This window comes from Ictidomys tridecemlineatus, unplaced genomic scaffold, assembly GCF_052094955.1.
Source record: "Ictidomys tridecemlineatus isolate mIctTri1 unplaced genomic scaffold, mIctTri1.hap1 Scaffold_521, whole genome shotgun sequence".
Lineage (NCBI taxonomy): Eukaryota > Metazoa > Chordata > Mammalia > Rodentia > Sciuridae > Ictidomys > Ictidomys tridecemlineatus.
In genome coordinates, this window is record NW_027523424.1 from 106,215 (window position 1) to 122,636 (window position 16,422).

General features: G+C 34.8%; 1 protein-coding gene and 1 long non-coding RNA gene across 6 annotated transcripts in view; one reads left to right on the forward strand and one right to left on the reverse strand.

Annotated features, from left to right (window-relative positions):
- The first annotated feature begins 6,898 nt into the window (after positions 1 to 6,898).
- LOC144373913 (uncharacterized) overlaps positions 6,899 to 16,422 on the forward strand; it is a 45,558-nt gene continuing 36,034 nt past the window's right edge. Inside the window, exons 1-3 of one of the 2 annotated variants that reach the window (XR_013433471.1) lie at positions 6,904 to 7,247; positions 8,063 to 8,179; positions 8,324 to 10,134. This is a non-coding gene — a long non-coding RNA (uncharacterized LOC144373913). Of the gene's footprint in view, positions 7,248 to 8,062; positions 8,180 to 8,323; positions 10,135 to 16,422 lie in introns of those variants that run through there. The other variant, XR_013433470.1, reaches the window with a different exon arrangement.
- LOC144373911 (transport and Golgi organization protein 1 homolog) overlaps positions 12,237 to 16,422 on the reverse strand; it is a 58,288-nt gene continuing 54,102 nt past the window's right edge. For 3 of the 4 annotated variants that reach the window (XM_078036885.1, XM_078036886.1, XM_078036887.1), the window contains 3 exons: positions 15,851 to 15,927; positions 14,082 to 14,244; positions 12,237 to 13,064 (listed from right to left, as the gene is read on the reverse strand). In XM_078036885.1, the coding sequence (XP_077893011.1) occupies positions 12,781 to 13,064; positions 14,082 to 14,244; positions 15,851 to 15,927 (524 nt within the window). In that variant the 3' untranslated portion in view covers positions 12,237 to 12,780. The remainder of the gene's footprint in view (positions 13,065 to 14,081; positions 14,245 to 15,850; positions 15,928 to 16,422) is intronic. The other variant, XM_078036888.1, reaches the window with a different exon arrangement.

Consider the following 16,422-nt stretch of genomic DNA (forward strand, 5'->3'; position numbering starts at 1 on the left):
TTGTATATAAAGTAGGTTGACATCCAATATGTGTCTTCAGACATGTACTTTGGATAATGATGTCCATCACATTCATTCCACATTCATTAGGAGGCTAATCCCCTGCCTCCTCCCTTTCCCTCACTCCCCTCTTCCCTATCTAAAATCCATCTATTCATCCCATGTTCCTCTTCCCTACCCTATTTTGAGTCAGCCTCCTTATATCAGAGAAAACATTTGGCATTTGTTTTTTGGGGATTGACTAACTTCACTTAGCGTTATCTTCTCCAATGCCATCCATTTACCTGCAAATGCCATAATTTTATTCTCTTTAAAAAACGTTCATAGTGTATATATGCCACATTTTTAAAAATCCATTCATCCACTGAAGGGCATGTAGGTTGGCTCCACAGTTTAGCTATTGTGAATTGTGCTGCTATAAACATTGATGTGGCTGTGTCCCTGTAGTATGTTGTTTTTAAGTCCTTTGGGTATAGTCCAAGGAGAGGAATAGCTTGGTCAAATGGTGGTTCCATTCCCAGATTTCCAAGGAATCTCCATACTGCTTTCCAGATTGGCTGCACCAATTTGCAGTCCCACCAGCAATGTATGAGTGTACCTTTTTCCCCACATCCTCTCCAATACTTATTGTTGTTTGTCTTCATAATAGCTGCCATTCTGACTGGAGTTGTATCTTAGTTTTGATTTGCATTTCTCTGATTGCTAGAGATGTTGAAATTTTTTTCATATATTTGTTGATTGATTGTATATCCTCTTCTGAGAAGTGTTTGTTCAAGTCCATGGCCCATTTTTTGATTGGGTTACTTGTTTTTTCAGTGCTTAGCTTTTTGAGTTCTTTATATACCCTAGAGATTAGTGCTCTATCTGATGTGTGAGGGGTAAAAATTTTCTCCCAGATGTAGGCTCTCTGTTCACCTCACGGATTGTTTTCTTTTGCTGAGAAAAAAAACTTTTTAGTTTGAATCCATCCCATTTATTGATTCCTGGTTTTAATTCTTGTGCCATAGGAGTCTTATTAAGGAAGTTGGGGCCTAACCCACATGATGAAGATTAGGGCCTACTTTTTTCTTCTGTTAGAGGAAGAGTCTCTGGCTTAATTCCTAGGTCCTTGATCCATTTTGAGTTAAGTTTTGTGCATGGTGAGATTTATGAGTTTAATTCCATTTTGTTGCATATGGATTTCCAGTTTTCCCAGCACCATTTGTTGAAAATGCTATCTTTTCTCCAGTGCATGTTTTTGGCACCTTTGTCTAAAATAAGATGATTGTAATTTTGTGGGTTAGTCTCTGTGTCCTCTATTCTGTACCATTGGTCTACCAGTCTGTTTTAGTGCCAAAACCAAGCTGTTTTTGTTACTATTGCTCTGTAGTATAGTTTAAGGTCTCATATAGCGATACTCCCTGCTTCACTCTTCCTGCTAAGGATTTCTTTAGCAATTCTTGGTCTCTTATTTTTCCAGATGAATTTCATGATTGCCTTTTCTATTTCTATGAGGAATGCCATTGAGATTTTGATTGGAATTGCATTAAATCTATATAGTGCTTTTGGTAGTTTGGTCATTTTGATAATATTAATTCTGCCTATCCAAGAGCAAGGTAGATCTTTCCAGAAATAGTAAATGAATTCAGCAAAGGAGCAGGATATAAATCAACACCCATAAATCAAAGGCATTTCTGTATATCAGTGACAAAGCCTCTGAGAAGGAAATGAGGAAAACTACTCCATTCACAATAACCTCAAAAAAATGATACTTGAGAATCAATTAAAGAAGTCAAAGATCTATACAATAAAAACTACAGAACCCTAAAGAGAGAAATCAAAGAAGATCTTAAAAGATGGAAAGATCTACACATTCCCTTCTTAAAAGGAGAAAAGGAGGAGGAGGGAGGGAGAGGGGGAAGTTGGGCAGGGTCAGATCAGAATATGATAACCCAAAGGGTGGGGTTTGGCCTGCTGAGAACTTCTAACTGAAGGAGATTGGAATCTCAAAAGCAAGCTCGGCAGCAAAGCCTTTGCTCTCCTCCTGCCCTCCTGTCCGTTCACCCTTCTTTCCCAAAGCCAGTCATAAAACCTAGAAAGTGCTCTCTCTCTCTCTCTCTCTCTCTCTCTCTCTCTCTCTCTCTTCTCTCTCCCTCTCTCTCTCTCCCTCTCTCTTTCCTTCCTTCCCTGCTATTCCCTTCCTGTCCCCCTACCCTCCCTTCCCCCCTCTCTTAAAAACCCTCATTCCAGACAGGACCTGCCTTAGGTCCAGAAGGAAAGAAGGCCAAGAAGATGACCAGACAGGGCTTGCTGGGACCCTGGCAGCCTTTTACCATTAGCTCACACCCCCTTTTCCAGTCATTTCTACATGGCCATCCATTCTTCATGGAACATAAACATAAAAACAGGAGTTTTCCCTGGATCTCTAGGTCTTTATTTCTGAAGGCTTTTAGGTCAAATAAAATTCTATTAAATAATTGTAATGATTTTTAAAATGTAAAGATATATACTAGTTCATAAATTAGAAGAAGCAGTTTATAAAGATAGACTCTTTCTGAAACTCATCTGAATTTTTATTGCAGCTATAGAATGAAGATACTGTATTAGTGGTAAGAGGATAAACAGTCCGGTAAGACAGAATAGAAAACTCAGAAAGTGATTGCCACATGATTTATGATTGAGGTGGGACTGCAGATCAGTGGTGGAAAATGTCAGTCTTTTTAATGAGTAGTGCTGAGACAATTGAGTATTTATGTGAAATTGAATGAAATTAAAGCCCCTACTATACATCGTAGTCAATAATTCTGTGTGACATATGGAATTAAGTGTGAATGGCAAAACAATAAAATGCTTTCAAGATAATACCTTTATGATTTTGGAGTGGGGTAAGTTGTCTTAAATATGACATAAAAAGCACTGATAGTAAAGGAAGATATTAAGAAATTTGATATTACTAGCAGTAAGTATTTATCATAATCAGAAGACACCATGGCAGAGAAAAGTCATTCTTAACATTCAAAACTAATACTTGGTGTTAGAAGTTAGCAATGGTTGCTATCTTTTGGAAGAGTGAATTGGATAGGGTGGGGGGAAGGACACTCCCAGGAGGCTGATCATATCTTTCCTAGATATGATACTAGTTATACAGGTGTATTCACTTTGTGGAAGTTCAGCAAACTGTACTAACAATTTGTACATTTTAAAATGTATATGCTCTACTTCAACAAAAAGTCTTTATAAAGGAAAAGTACTAAGAAGCTATTTGTAAAACATTTGTCCAGCAAAATAATAGAGACCTCCTACAGCTCAATAAGATAGATATCTCAATAAAAAATCGAGCAAAATAATTGAACACACTTCAGAAAAGAGGAAATCATATATTTGATTTATTCTAAAAGGTGCTCAACCTTATTAATCTTCAGAGGAATGCAAATTCAAATGATTGATTTCTTTATACCAAAATTGGCTAACATGAAGGATCTGAGAAAACAGTACCTAGTGAGGATGTGGAGCAATGGGAACACTACTGCACTTGGGCTAGGAATAAAAATTGGCACAACCACCTTGGGAAATGGATTGTCATTACATAGTAGGTATGGAGGTAACATGCCAGGTGACTTAGTGATTCCTCTGTTTCAGAAATGGGTGCTTATGGGAACCAAAAGATGTTCAGAAGAGTATTTATTATAGCCTTGTTAACTATATCCAAACACTTGAAGTAATTCAAATGTCTATCAACACAAGAATGTGTACATAAACTGTAGCATATTTATACAGCCATGTACTACATAATAGAATGAACTTTTCTGCAGAAAAATTCATATATGATATACATACATGTGAATATGTATGTATATAAATATAAATGTATACATATTCACATTTTTCATAAAATTTCAGAGGTGTTTTTTAACTCTCTGAAGTTCATCCCAGATGTCCTGGTACAAGCCCCTCTTTTAAAAGTACCCTCATTTGTCAATCAAAGAAGATGCATAAAAGGTATTATGTATATATTTAATGATATCAGCCTGAGCCCATTTAGGTTTGTTAATGCAACAGTGGACTGCAGCCTCCAGGCCTTCCCATTATTGCATTTGTCTGTATTGTCTTCATATTTGTTTAAATTAGAAAGTAATACATTTTTAACAGCACTGTTGAGGTATAATTTGCATTTCATAACATTTCCCTTCTGTAAGTATAAAATTCATCGATTTTTGACACCTCTATAGAGTTTTGCATCTGTCATCACTATAAAAGTTCAGAACATTCCCATCACCTCCCAAAATTTTCTCAAGCCACATTTGCCATCAATCAAATGTGTATTTTCAAATGTAGTGTGTTTATTGCTTCATGTATTTCAAATAACTCATCATTAAAAGTAGCATAACACATTGTTGAATAGAAACTTGAAAAACATCAACCAAAATCTTTTGTTAAGTGTATTTTGAGGTTCTGTATACATACTTGATTAAAATCAGCTTATTTGCATCTGTTCTCTATTGCTAGTTTCAAAAAAGGGAACATACTGAACAGTTGATTTCTTCCTTTATATGTCCTTGGTGGGTGAATGTTGTCATGTTGTTCTGGGTAGGTTTTTAGTTTTAAAAATTTTAGTTGGTTTTGGGGAAAATGTTCAGTTATACAAATGGCCATTTTATATGGCAGTCTGTATAGTACTAATTTCTGAGAGAATAACTCATACAAAATAGAATGAAGAATAGAAGTTAGACTATATAGTTAAATTAAAACATAAATATCAAATTGTAAATTATTTTTTTTATTAGGAGTAACTAAAGAGAAGAATGTATTGATCAACTCTGATATTAAATGTCTCAGACTTTAGAACAGTATAACAAATATTTTAAAAGCTTTTCTTGTCTTTGTTCTACCACTTCATATTAAGATGCTGAGTATAATATAGAAGTACATATGGAATATAAATATTATGTGAGCATATTATACAATTATGTATAATTGGGCTTCCTCAAGTAATCTTTTTAACATACTTTTATTATACATACTATATACTATTATTATAGAAATGATTATTTCTGCTTAAAGGTGATTTATGGTTGGGAAATGCAGATATATTATGTGTAAAATTAAATATTTTTCTAAAAAAGTATAACATCAGATGTTCATGAATTTCGGAAATAAAAATACATAATGCCTAGCTAGTTCCTAAGAGGTAGGATATATCTTCTGTTTGTCAAAGTATTTACTCTGAATTGTTGGTGGAGCTAACTTTTACTGAGGTTTCTCTGTTGCCAGGTACTTTATTACCAAGGTTGCCATCAGAACCAGTAATGAAATTACTCACTATCAGGATTGAGAAAATTGGTCTGAAAGACACTGGACAGTGCATCGATCCCTATATTACAGTTAGTATAAAGGGTAAATAACTGGCAAATTGCATTATGTTTTTTCTCATATGGGACAAAGTTTTTGACAGGGGATAGTCTTGTATATGTGACAACTTACTTTAATGCATTCTATAATGAGGCAAAATCCTAGAAGAGATCATAACAGAACATAGTTCGAAAGACTTACAAAAAATATTTCCTACTTATACACTCACTTTTGCTTTTGAGTTTGTATAGATTTTTGCTCTTCAGATTCCATCTAATGTGCAGACTAAACATACACATTGTCCTTAACAGCAGCTACAGTCTTCAGGATATAGATTAACAATAGCACCCCTCACCTTCTCCTATCCAGTCTATATTCATTTCTCTCCACAAAGCCCCATGTCCTATTTTCCCATCTCTCCTGCTTCAGCCCCTTCTTCTTCCTGTGCTACTGAGGTATCTACTTAGGTGAATCCTACAGAGGCAGATGAAAATCAGGGGACAGGGAAGTAGGGTGCAACCATAACATCCATGCCCTGAAAGCAATCCCGTGGGATGATGATGTGATTAAGGAATAAATTATACCATTTTACAGAAATAACTATAGTTAGTACAAACGGCTTATTTTAATCTGTAGTTTTGCACCAAAGGAACAGATCGGTGCTGAAATTAAATGGAGGAACTTTTATCAATTGCAGAAATAAAGTCAGATCCATGGGTTCATTAGTGCTAATTAAAAGAAAAATATGACCACAAAGAAAAACATTTATTTAAAGAACATAATCCACAGCACTAATACTGGTACACTTTTAAATTCCGAGGTTACCAGTTATCAAATATATAGTGTACCGGAAAATATTTACATTGTTTGATAGGCCATTTATAAAACTGCATACTCATTGAGAAAGTATACTTAAAACACAAAAATATTTAATGATGTTGTAAATGTTAAATTACCTTTGCATATGTTATACTGAAATATTTTTATGTAAATATTTTTTTAATTATTAAATGTACTAAATTGTTTTTTGAGCTTTTTGAGACACATAAATGAATAACACATAAACACTGAGGAGTTATTAAATGAGTCCATGTTGAATTTGACTAAACTGAGATTTTTAAACCCGGAAAATTAAAACTATATATAACGTGCCATCTGGTTGTTGTAAATTCAGGGTATGTTGTAAACAGTATAACCAGAATTTAGATAATATATATGAAAAATTATTCATTAACCAAAGGGTTTTTGTTGGCTGTTCTCATCCATTTTTGGTTCTTAACAGGGAAATTATGATAAGGTTAGGTTTAAAGGCTTTTCTAAATAAGTCATATACTTGATCAAAGTTAGAAATTGGTGGCAGAGCTCCATTGTGGCAAATTATATACTCCAGATTTTTTTTTGGCATAGAAATATATAGTGGGATATTCCCTATGAAAAAAAAAACATGTTTGTTCTTTTTACCACTTCACTATGAAGATCAAGTTTTGTCCACTTGGCCATGTAAAGGCTTCCTACCACTTCACTATGAAGATCAAGTTTTGTCCACTTGGGCCATGTAAAGGCTTCCTTGTCCCCTTCATGAGGTCTCCTATCCAGTCTATATTCATTTATCTCCACATACCCCATGAACTTTAACAACTCTCACATACTTGCTCACACCAAATAGGAATCTCTTAGCCTGAGAATCTCCTCTCAGCTCTTTCCATGCCTCTTTAGGAACTGTAACCTTTGCAGTTTCTATATTTTCCGTCTGTATATGTGAATGCTCATAAGCAGAAACTTAATTGTTTCTCCAGATCTGAATGACATAGATTTAACTCCTGTGCAAGATACTCCTGTGGCTTCAAGAAAAGAAGATACATATGTTCATTTTAATGTGGACATTGAGCTCCAGAAGCATATTGAAAAATTAACCAAAGGTTTGTAATTATCAGTTACTGACTTCTTAAGGACACAGTACTTATCTGGGTTTGTGTTCATAGTATACTTAACACAAGATCTTATGTCACATAGTTATGAATATTGACTTAAAGTCAAATCAAAAATTTTTTTAAAATATGAGAATTAGCAGTTGCATTATCTAGTTGTGTAATAAATGTGGTTAAATATTATTTGATAGGGAAGTTTTTCTCATAATACAGAGTTAAGGAAGCAGGTTCCCTAATAATTACCTTAAGTCCTTTTAGGAACCTAATGATTACTTTCTAACAGTTAAAGAATTATTTTTTTTTCTTTCAATAAGATGCATTGGGTAAAAAGATACTATAACTGGCAGTTAGTTTGTAAGAATATGGAAAGGACAATCTGGGCGTGGTTTCAGGAGGGAGAGAAATGATATAAGGTAGAATTTTTTTTAAAGGAACTCTTAAATTTCTATTCTATCTAATACAGGTGCTTATTGAAACCATTTCTATAGGTACTGCTGATACTTAAGTAACTTCTGTTTTTCTTGTGGTATTTAATATTTTATATTCTTTGGTAGTTTATGATTCTACCTGTGTACATAACTTACATTCTTGCTATACATTTTTGTTGTACTTTGTAGAATTAAATGATATGGAGAAATGTCACTCAGACATGCTAGTACCAGAGCTTGGAGTGACAGCCACAGTGAGTTATCAACAGTTGTGTCATCAGACTGTTTGACACATGTTACTTTGTAAAATCATAGGCTTCTGGTGACACATAAGAAATGTGTGGTCTCTGGCTTATGTTGTTTGTTTTAATTCCTTAGGTGCAGCTATCTTCTTTGAATTCAAACACTACAAGCCTAAAAAAGGTTTACCAGCATCAAGTGTTTTGCTTTCATGGAGATGGATGAGATTAAACCTGGGCCAACTGTAATAGAACTGTAAGTGATATACATATAGGATTCATACTGTTCTAATGGTTACTAGTTCGTGTTTCTTCTTAGTCCCTCTTATCGAGAATGTAACATTGGAGTAGATCAATCATCAAAGTATTTTAAACAATGATCTTTCTATTGTGGTTACAGATACAAGAAACCCACTGACTTTAAAAGAAAGAAATTGCAGTTATTGACCAAGAAACCACTTTATCTTCATCTACATCAAACTTTGCACAAGGAATGATTCTGACATGAGTAATGTGGAATTTCTGTGAATTTTACCACTCAGTAGAAACCATCGTAGCTCTGTGTAGCATATTCATCCTTCAGGAGGCAGGAAGTGAACCGTATCTATAGGCCAGTGAGTCCATTGCAAAGCTGTACCACAGAACTAAAGTCCAGCACCTCATTGTTATGACTCCTTTAGATACAGATTTATTGTAGATTTTGAAACTTGTTTTTACTTTTCTATTAATTGTGCAATTAATAGTCTGTTTCCTAATTTACCACTGTTCCTACCCTGCTTCCTGGAACAATATTGCTGTGGTAGGTATGCTCATCTTCAAACTTAATACAGCAATAAGAATGTGCTAGAATTTACACATTTGCTCACTTTTGCTCCAATATGGTCTTTTGATTTGAATTAACTTCAAACTTTTGAATTGAAGTGGGTAGGATAGTACTAGATTGCTTTGAAAGGAAATTGGATCAGTTATGGTCTGTCTTTTAGGCTGTTCCTTAGAGCTGGCCTAAATTCACCCTCATCTGATAGTTCTACTTAGAAATAGTGTGCCTTGATCAGATCAATATCTTATATGGGAGTGTTCCCCAGATTGTAGCTGTGATTTTTTTCCAGATGACCAGATTGTTTTTCTGAAAGTGAGCATATTTTTAGTCATGTTGATTAGTTGTTCTATATCACATTGCTATTGTTTCTATGGTTAACATTAAATGATTCTAGGGTTAACATTAAAACTATCTCTCTCAGAATAATTACAAATTTTTGAGTGGGTTTACGTCGTCTAAATCATGTCATCTAAAAATAATTGAGTCAGATGCTAATGAGATACTGCAGGAACAACTGCTGTTTTTCTGACAACTGATTGTGAAACCTTAAAACCTGCATACCTTGTCTTTATAAAGTGATGAGTATGCAAAATTTGGAAAGATATTCTATTTTTTTAATATAGGTAGATACGACTGCCATTTATTTCCTATTTAGATATATTGACATTCATATGAAAATATGCAGGTTATTAGCCTATTATAATTTCACTATTTACATTACTTTTAACTTGATGAGACATAAATAAAACTGTCATAGTACACAAGGTGGATATTTGATACACAGAACATAAAGATTTGTGAGGAGCTTTTTTGTGGGTTACATGTAGAACCCATGTATTTTAATATTCACTATTTTAAATGAACAATGCATGAAGGGAATGCAATACTTGGCCTATTTTTAAACTAGTGTAAACCCTAATCATACCATCAATTTGCTTTTTAAAACGAATAACAGTTATTTTAGCCCTTGCACTTCAAGAGATCTAGTCTTTAATTTTTCAGTTGTCTGTTAGGTCAGTTTTGTTTACTAGATGAATGTTAATAAAACTATATGAGCCTGAAAGAATTCTCAACCAAATTTAGTCTTTTCTTTCATCTGGATTGGGTTAATTTCACAAGTGCAAAAATAGTTCAGTATACAGTAGTTCTAGGAAATGAAGAATTTGCCTTAATAAAATGTTCACTCAACCGAAACTCTGAGTAGTCAAAATTTCCAGACTGTAAACTTCTCAAGAGAAGGGCCTCATCTTCTCCATGTCATGTAAACTTTCCAAGGTGCTTGGCAGCACTCTACTCTGTACCCTGTGGAGTGCTCAGTACCTTTTTGTTTGATGTTACTGATGTTTGATGTTGCTCCCTTAAAATCTACTATTAAAATGTAGCAAAACTGATACATTGTTCTTTCTGTTTTCTCATACTATAAAATATGTATATCAAAGTGATAATTTAAAAAAAACAAACTTTTTTTGGTTGTAGATGGACACAGTACCTTTATATTTATATGTGGTGCTGAGGATCAAACCCAGTGCCTCACATGCAACCCCAGCCCCTCAAAGTGATAATTTATATGAAGAAATATTTAGCATCCTTCACATAAGAATGCTTTTTTTTAACCTCGATTTATTTATGTGGTGCTGAGGATTAAACCCAAGGCCTTGCCTGTGCTAGGCAAGTACTCTACCACTGAGCCACAACCCCAGCTGCCACCAAAGAATGGGGTTATATGGAAAAAAAAAGAGGATGCTTTATATGAATGTCTTTCATCAGCATTAAACAAACTTAAATTGAACATTGTCGTCAGCTTAGCTTTAATTCAGACCTGATTGACCAACCCCCCCCCCAAAAAAAGGTGATTTTATCTTGAAGCAGTTAACACAAAGCAATCTGTATCTCACAAATTAGTTGTTTAAATTTACTTTCTAGTGTGGGAGGGGATGAGTCACTGGACAATAATTACAACTATAGCAGTAATACTTTCAGGTTGAAACACTACTGCTTCACAAATGAAATGATTTTAGTAACTAAACTGAAACACAATTTGCTGGAGAGGACTTCGAAAACTTTTGAGATACAAAAGTATAATTGAATCAGGGGACAGTATTCTCTACACAACCTGTATATTGGCAGATACCTTGGGCTTTGCTACAGAAGTGGTACAATCAGATGGATGTAAGGAGAGGCAACTATAGGTGGGTTCAGAACTGCTCAGATAAACTACGTAGAATGCATTATAACTTACTAATAGAATAAATACAAAAAAGGCTTTAGAGGGAAAACTACTGTTGCTTTGAATAAAATAATAAATCTGCCTTTCCTTGAAAATCTATCTTCCTAGCTGACATCACCTTTATTTAAATGCTATTTTAAAATTAGAAGTTTTAGTAACTTCAGCATTGCCTTGTGTCCTGTAGAGGTTGAAAGATACATTCAAAATTGGTGTTTGTGACTTAAATTTTATTTTACATGGTTAAAAATGGCATAAGCTATTATATGGTTTTCCTCTTACACACACAGCTGCTGCTTCTAATATTAAATGGAGGTTATGTAGATTGAATTCTTCCTAAAGGACTCAAATTCTTTTTATTCTGAGTTATCTTCAGTAGTTTAGAGATTTTGTTTCACACTGAAGCTTTTGCCCCTATTTTGAGAATACTTAGGGGACATAAAAAGAACAATAATATGTTATGTTCTAGGTTTTAACAATCCTATTACTTTCTAGAATTTAAAAGAATGGAAGAATATGGTCTAGCAGTAAAAAAAAAGTACTAGGCTTTTATAATTTTATTTAAATCTTAAACCTCTTAAAATGTACTGTTAAAATTGCCGTAATTAATATTACAGTTCTGGAGAGCTAGTTCTTAGAAACATTGTTTTAAAGACAGTAGTTACAGATTCAGGATTTGCTTTAATTGATTTTTAAATAAAATATATTTGAGTATCTATCAAAAAAAGAATTTAATTCAGCCCATATTTGCTGATTATAGACATTATAAGTTTATGAGTTTCATTCATTCTTAGAGGATTATACTTTTCTAATTTTTTTTTATCATATTCCTTGAAAATCAGTGGCAAGGTATGGGAAAGAGAAGAGTGTGTTGTGTACATTTTTAAAAAGAAATTTCCTTATTTTATAGACACAACATACCACCTTATATTTTACTGTTATAATGCAATAATGGCAAAAGCAGTAGAACTTCAGGTCAAACAACTCTTGCTACTAATGTAAACTCATTCTCAGAAAACCATTCTCACATAGACAGTGGTTAGAAAAAAGTACAGGAATGTGCTACAAAAATAGAGCCACAAGACTTCTCACAAGTAAAAGAAATCCTCTATAGAAGTCCACAGTTGACCAAGGTCCAGCCTCCTTAACAGTGAGCAACAGGGAATATGCTGCCAAGTCACCATCTTCAGTTCTGAGAGTGAGTTTACATGCTTCCCCAATGGCACAAAGTCTCATGACGATCCAATGAATCAACAGACACTTGGGAAATATTAATAAACAATTTTTTATGAACTATTACAACAAAGAACTTCAGCAAGAAGGAAAATGAAGTTTATGATCTTTGAGTAAACATTTTTAGCGTAACAGTCTCTGCGACCAGATATTGAAAGAGAAAAAAATCAAGCTTATAAAACACCATTTCTCTGTTATCAACTGCAATACACTAAAAATAGGATAATGGAAATACATGTTCTTAAAGCATTTCCACAAGAAATGTCCATAATTATGACATTCTAAATCATTTAGCAATTGTATATGCTACATTAACTAAAACAAAGATATTCCTTATTGCACATTTTAAAATTGGAAGAATACTCTAGCTTAAGTGGGGATATTTAGGGGGAAAATATTTTGGCTCAAAATGTATACTGCGCCAAGGCAGCTTTATTCTAAAAACATAAATCTTTTAAAATAAACTTTTATATTTTGAAGCCAATAATCCTTTAACTCGATGAATAGTTCATAGTCCATTTTCTGACTAAGTGTCAGAGGTTAATTTTACAGGCCCTGTTTTAAGGCCTGTGAACATCCCTCACACCTGAGAATCAGGTGTAGGTGGAGCTTCATCTTTAAAGCCTGAAGGCATTAAGACTTTTGCAGCAGGTGGTGGCCCATAGTCTTGGGGACCATGAGTTGGAGGTGGTAATGGGGCACCAGAAATGAAGTACTCTCTTGGGCCAAATGAGCCTAAAGGTCTAAATGGTGCTGGAGCAGGTTCTGGAAAAAAATCACGAGGGTCAAAAGGCAAATCCCGTTTTCCAGGTGAAACACCTGGTGCATATTCTCTGAAGCCTATTGGTGGATGAATACCAGGACCTGGAAAATAAAAAGGAAGTTATGTAAATACCCAGAAATTTCTGAACTAGGGTGATTTCAAGTATGTTGATATTATAGTCTTTAATTTCTCTCAAGCCTAGAACATCAACTGGTGAACATCCTGACTTGCCAGATGAGGCAAACTGAAATGGAACAAGTTTAGGTTATAGACTTTGGCCAACCAGCCATGAAGCAACATATTAAGGATTTAAATATGGCTCTACCTAGCTCCAGGCTTGTCGTTTTTCTTTTCCTACTATATAATTGCAGAATTATTTCTATCTCACAAGAGCTCCATTTATATTTGGAAGTACTATATTACCATGAAAAGATGATAGATTATGAAATAAGAACTTTACTACATCAAAGAAATTTTGATAAAAGGAAATCCCACTATTTATTACTCTATCCATTAAAAATTCATGAAGTATTTCAGCATGGACTTTACACATGCCATCAGAATCAAGGTGCAGGCCCTCCAGGAAAAGGCCTTCCACAGCCACCTAATTAAATCAGCAACATTTATTAGATCACTGTTAAATCCTCCTCTTTAACACTTCCCTCTGACTTTTCTCAAGGTAAGGAGGGTTTGACTTTTCCTTTTCTATATTCTATAACCTACTGCTTATGCTTCCATTATGGGTGATTACAAACTTTATGTTGTAGGATTTTCATATCTGTGACAAAATTTTAAGTTATGGCATGCATCTCATCCACCTTTCCATCTATTGCAGTACATATCAACAGATTTTCAACAAACATCTGCAGAAGTAATATTTCTGGCTTTTCTGTATATAGCCCCTTATCCTTGTCTATGAGAGATAGCTATTGCCTATCTCAGTATAAGATTATGTAGTGTCCCATATGTGCAAGAAAACTGGAGGAAAAGTTAAAATGTACTCAGCTTTATCCTTTCATTGTTAAGACCTGAGATAGCAACCAACTGTTTTAGCAAGCAATAGAAGTGGAAGATGAATGTGATTTATAAGTCAATCACTACTATTCAGATCATCATACCAAAAGGTGGAGGAATTGGCTGAGGCCCAAAAGGCCCACCGAGCTGAAGTGGCAGTCCATACCGAATGGGAGGTGGTGGAGGCCATCCCATTGGGGGTCCCATGGGGGGGCCCATGAAGGGTACCCCTGAGAAAGGAGGGGGCCCTTTCATAGCCATATGAACCTGCAATTTAAGATTTGAAAGAAGTTAAAAGTTTTAAAATTCCTATGTATTAAGACAAAGTACCAACACCGATAAAAGCTAAAACCCAAAACAGGCACCTGTCCAGAGAACACCATCAGTGCAACAAAACTCTACCCACCCCTCCTGTGTATTTCCACTGACAGCTTACAGAAGTTGGAAGGATGCCACAAGAGGGACCAGTTTGTTACTGATTATATCTGCACAGGAAAGGGAAAGGCAAGAGGACTGGCAGAGGTTGTTAACAGAGGTGATTTCTGACCAGTATGTCATGTTGTATTCACTACAATCTATTTCAAAGGGACTCCCCCCCCCTCCCCATCACTTCCCTTTCATCACAATAGCTCATTACTTCCATATTAAGAATGAACAGAATAAAATGAAAAATCCATTCTCTACCCATGTAATAATAGCTACTATTCAGAGTATCTTCGGTAAGTCTTTCATATATTATTCAACCTCTGAGATCTTTAAGTAGACTGTCTTGTTTTAAATAAGAGGGAACAAAAGCAAATGGAATATCATAATTTGTTGAAGGCCACACTGCATATTAAAGAAACTCAATCCCAGGTTTGCCTCCAAGCCATGCTTTTCCCACCTCTACTCCTCTCTAACAATGGGTCTTTGCTCTCTTTTAAATCTTCTACTACAAAGGGGTTTGGGGTCTTATCTAAGCTGCCCTTAGATTTCTCCAGAGATGTATATTCCTGGAATATATATACACTGGAACTTGAGAAGTATTTTCCATCACAGTGCTATATACACAAATTAGGAAGAAAAGGCTTTAATATTTACTTTCATTTACTGTACACCATTTGAGATATTGATTTATCATTTCCTATGAGTAGTGGGTTTGAAACTAAACAATTAAAAATTTATTTTATTATAGAGCTGCAGAAGACCTACCAGATATATTAGCAACACAGTTACAAGAGAATACACTTATGTGAACAAATGAGACCATTGCTTGGGACTGGCTCAAGAGGTCATTTCAGATTATCATTGTTTCACTGAAACAGTATTTCACTTTCAGAAAATCTGATACCAATCTAATTAAAATCACTCAAAATAGGGTTTGCACAAATGGAGGAATTCTTAAATAACATTCTTCCAAACAAAAATAAAAATGATGAATTATATAATTTATAATGAATTTACTTTGCCTTAGAAGATTCAACACAAAACACCATATAAAGTTAGAGTGATAACTTTTTACATTCTGTAGTTCATTATAGTTGTACACACTTAAGCAACATTCCCAAGTTAAGGAGAAAAGTAAGCTCAATATTGCATGCAGTTTAAAGCAAACAAGATCAGTGTCATGCTCTGAATATCCTTCCCAGAAATGCACAGAATAAAACCCAATTCAGTTCTCAACCTCTAAGTACTTACTCCAACTGGATGCTCAGTCAAAGAAGTAATGGTGGAGACTGAGGGGGTCTCAGTTTCTTGGGGAACAGTTTGCTTTTTAAAAAACAAATGGGATAGTACAAATAGAACACAAAGAAGGAAAAGGAAAGAGAAAGTACTGTAGGAAAGCTACATGTTCCTGCATGACCACATGATTCACAGTAACTACAAAACTTACCTTGCCCTCATTCGTCACCTTAGCTGGAGAAGAACTTCTGGAGCTGCTGTTCATGTGAGCTGGACCACATCCTGGGTCTGTTAGAGGTCAAAGAATGGATTCAGACTTATTCTAACATGAAAAGAATAAAAATCCTCCATCCACAATTACAGATTCTTTGAAATTACTTGGTCCTTTACCAGAGGCAACGGGTTTCCCAGATGCCTCAGAAGACCAGTACGAGGTAAAGGTCCATCCATTGACCCTTGGGAAAGAAAGATCAGAGCCCTTGTATGTATTTTTCAGAAGAAATAAACCACTGGTGGACAGGTCAGGGTTCAACAATAACTGGAAAGCAACATTAAAAATGGGTTGCCCAGGGGTTGGGGTCATAGCTCAGTTGTAGAGTGTTTGCCTAGCATGTGTGAGGCACTGGGTTTGATTCTCAGCACACATTTAAAAAATAAATAAAGATATCATGTCCATCTACAATTAAAAATATTTTTTTTAAAAAAATGGGTTGCCCAATACATAAATCACAATTTATGAAGAGACTTAAGTAAAATAAAGAACTGCCTTGGGTTGATAGAACA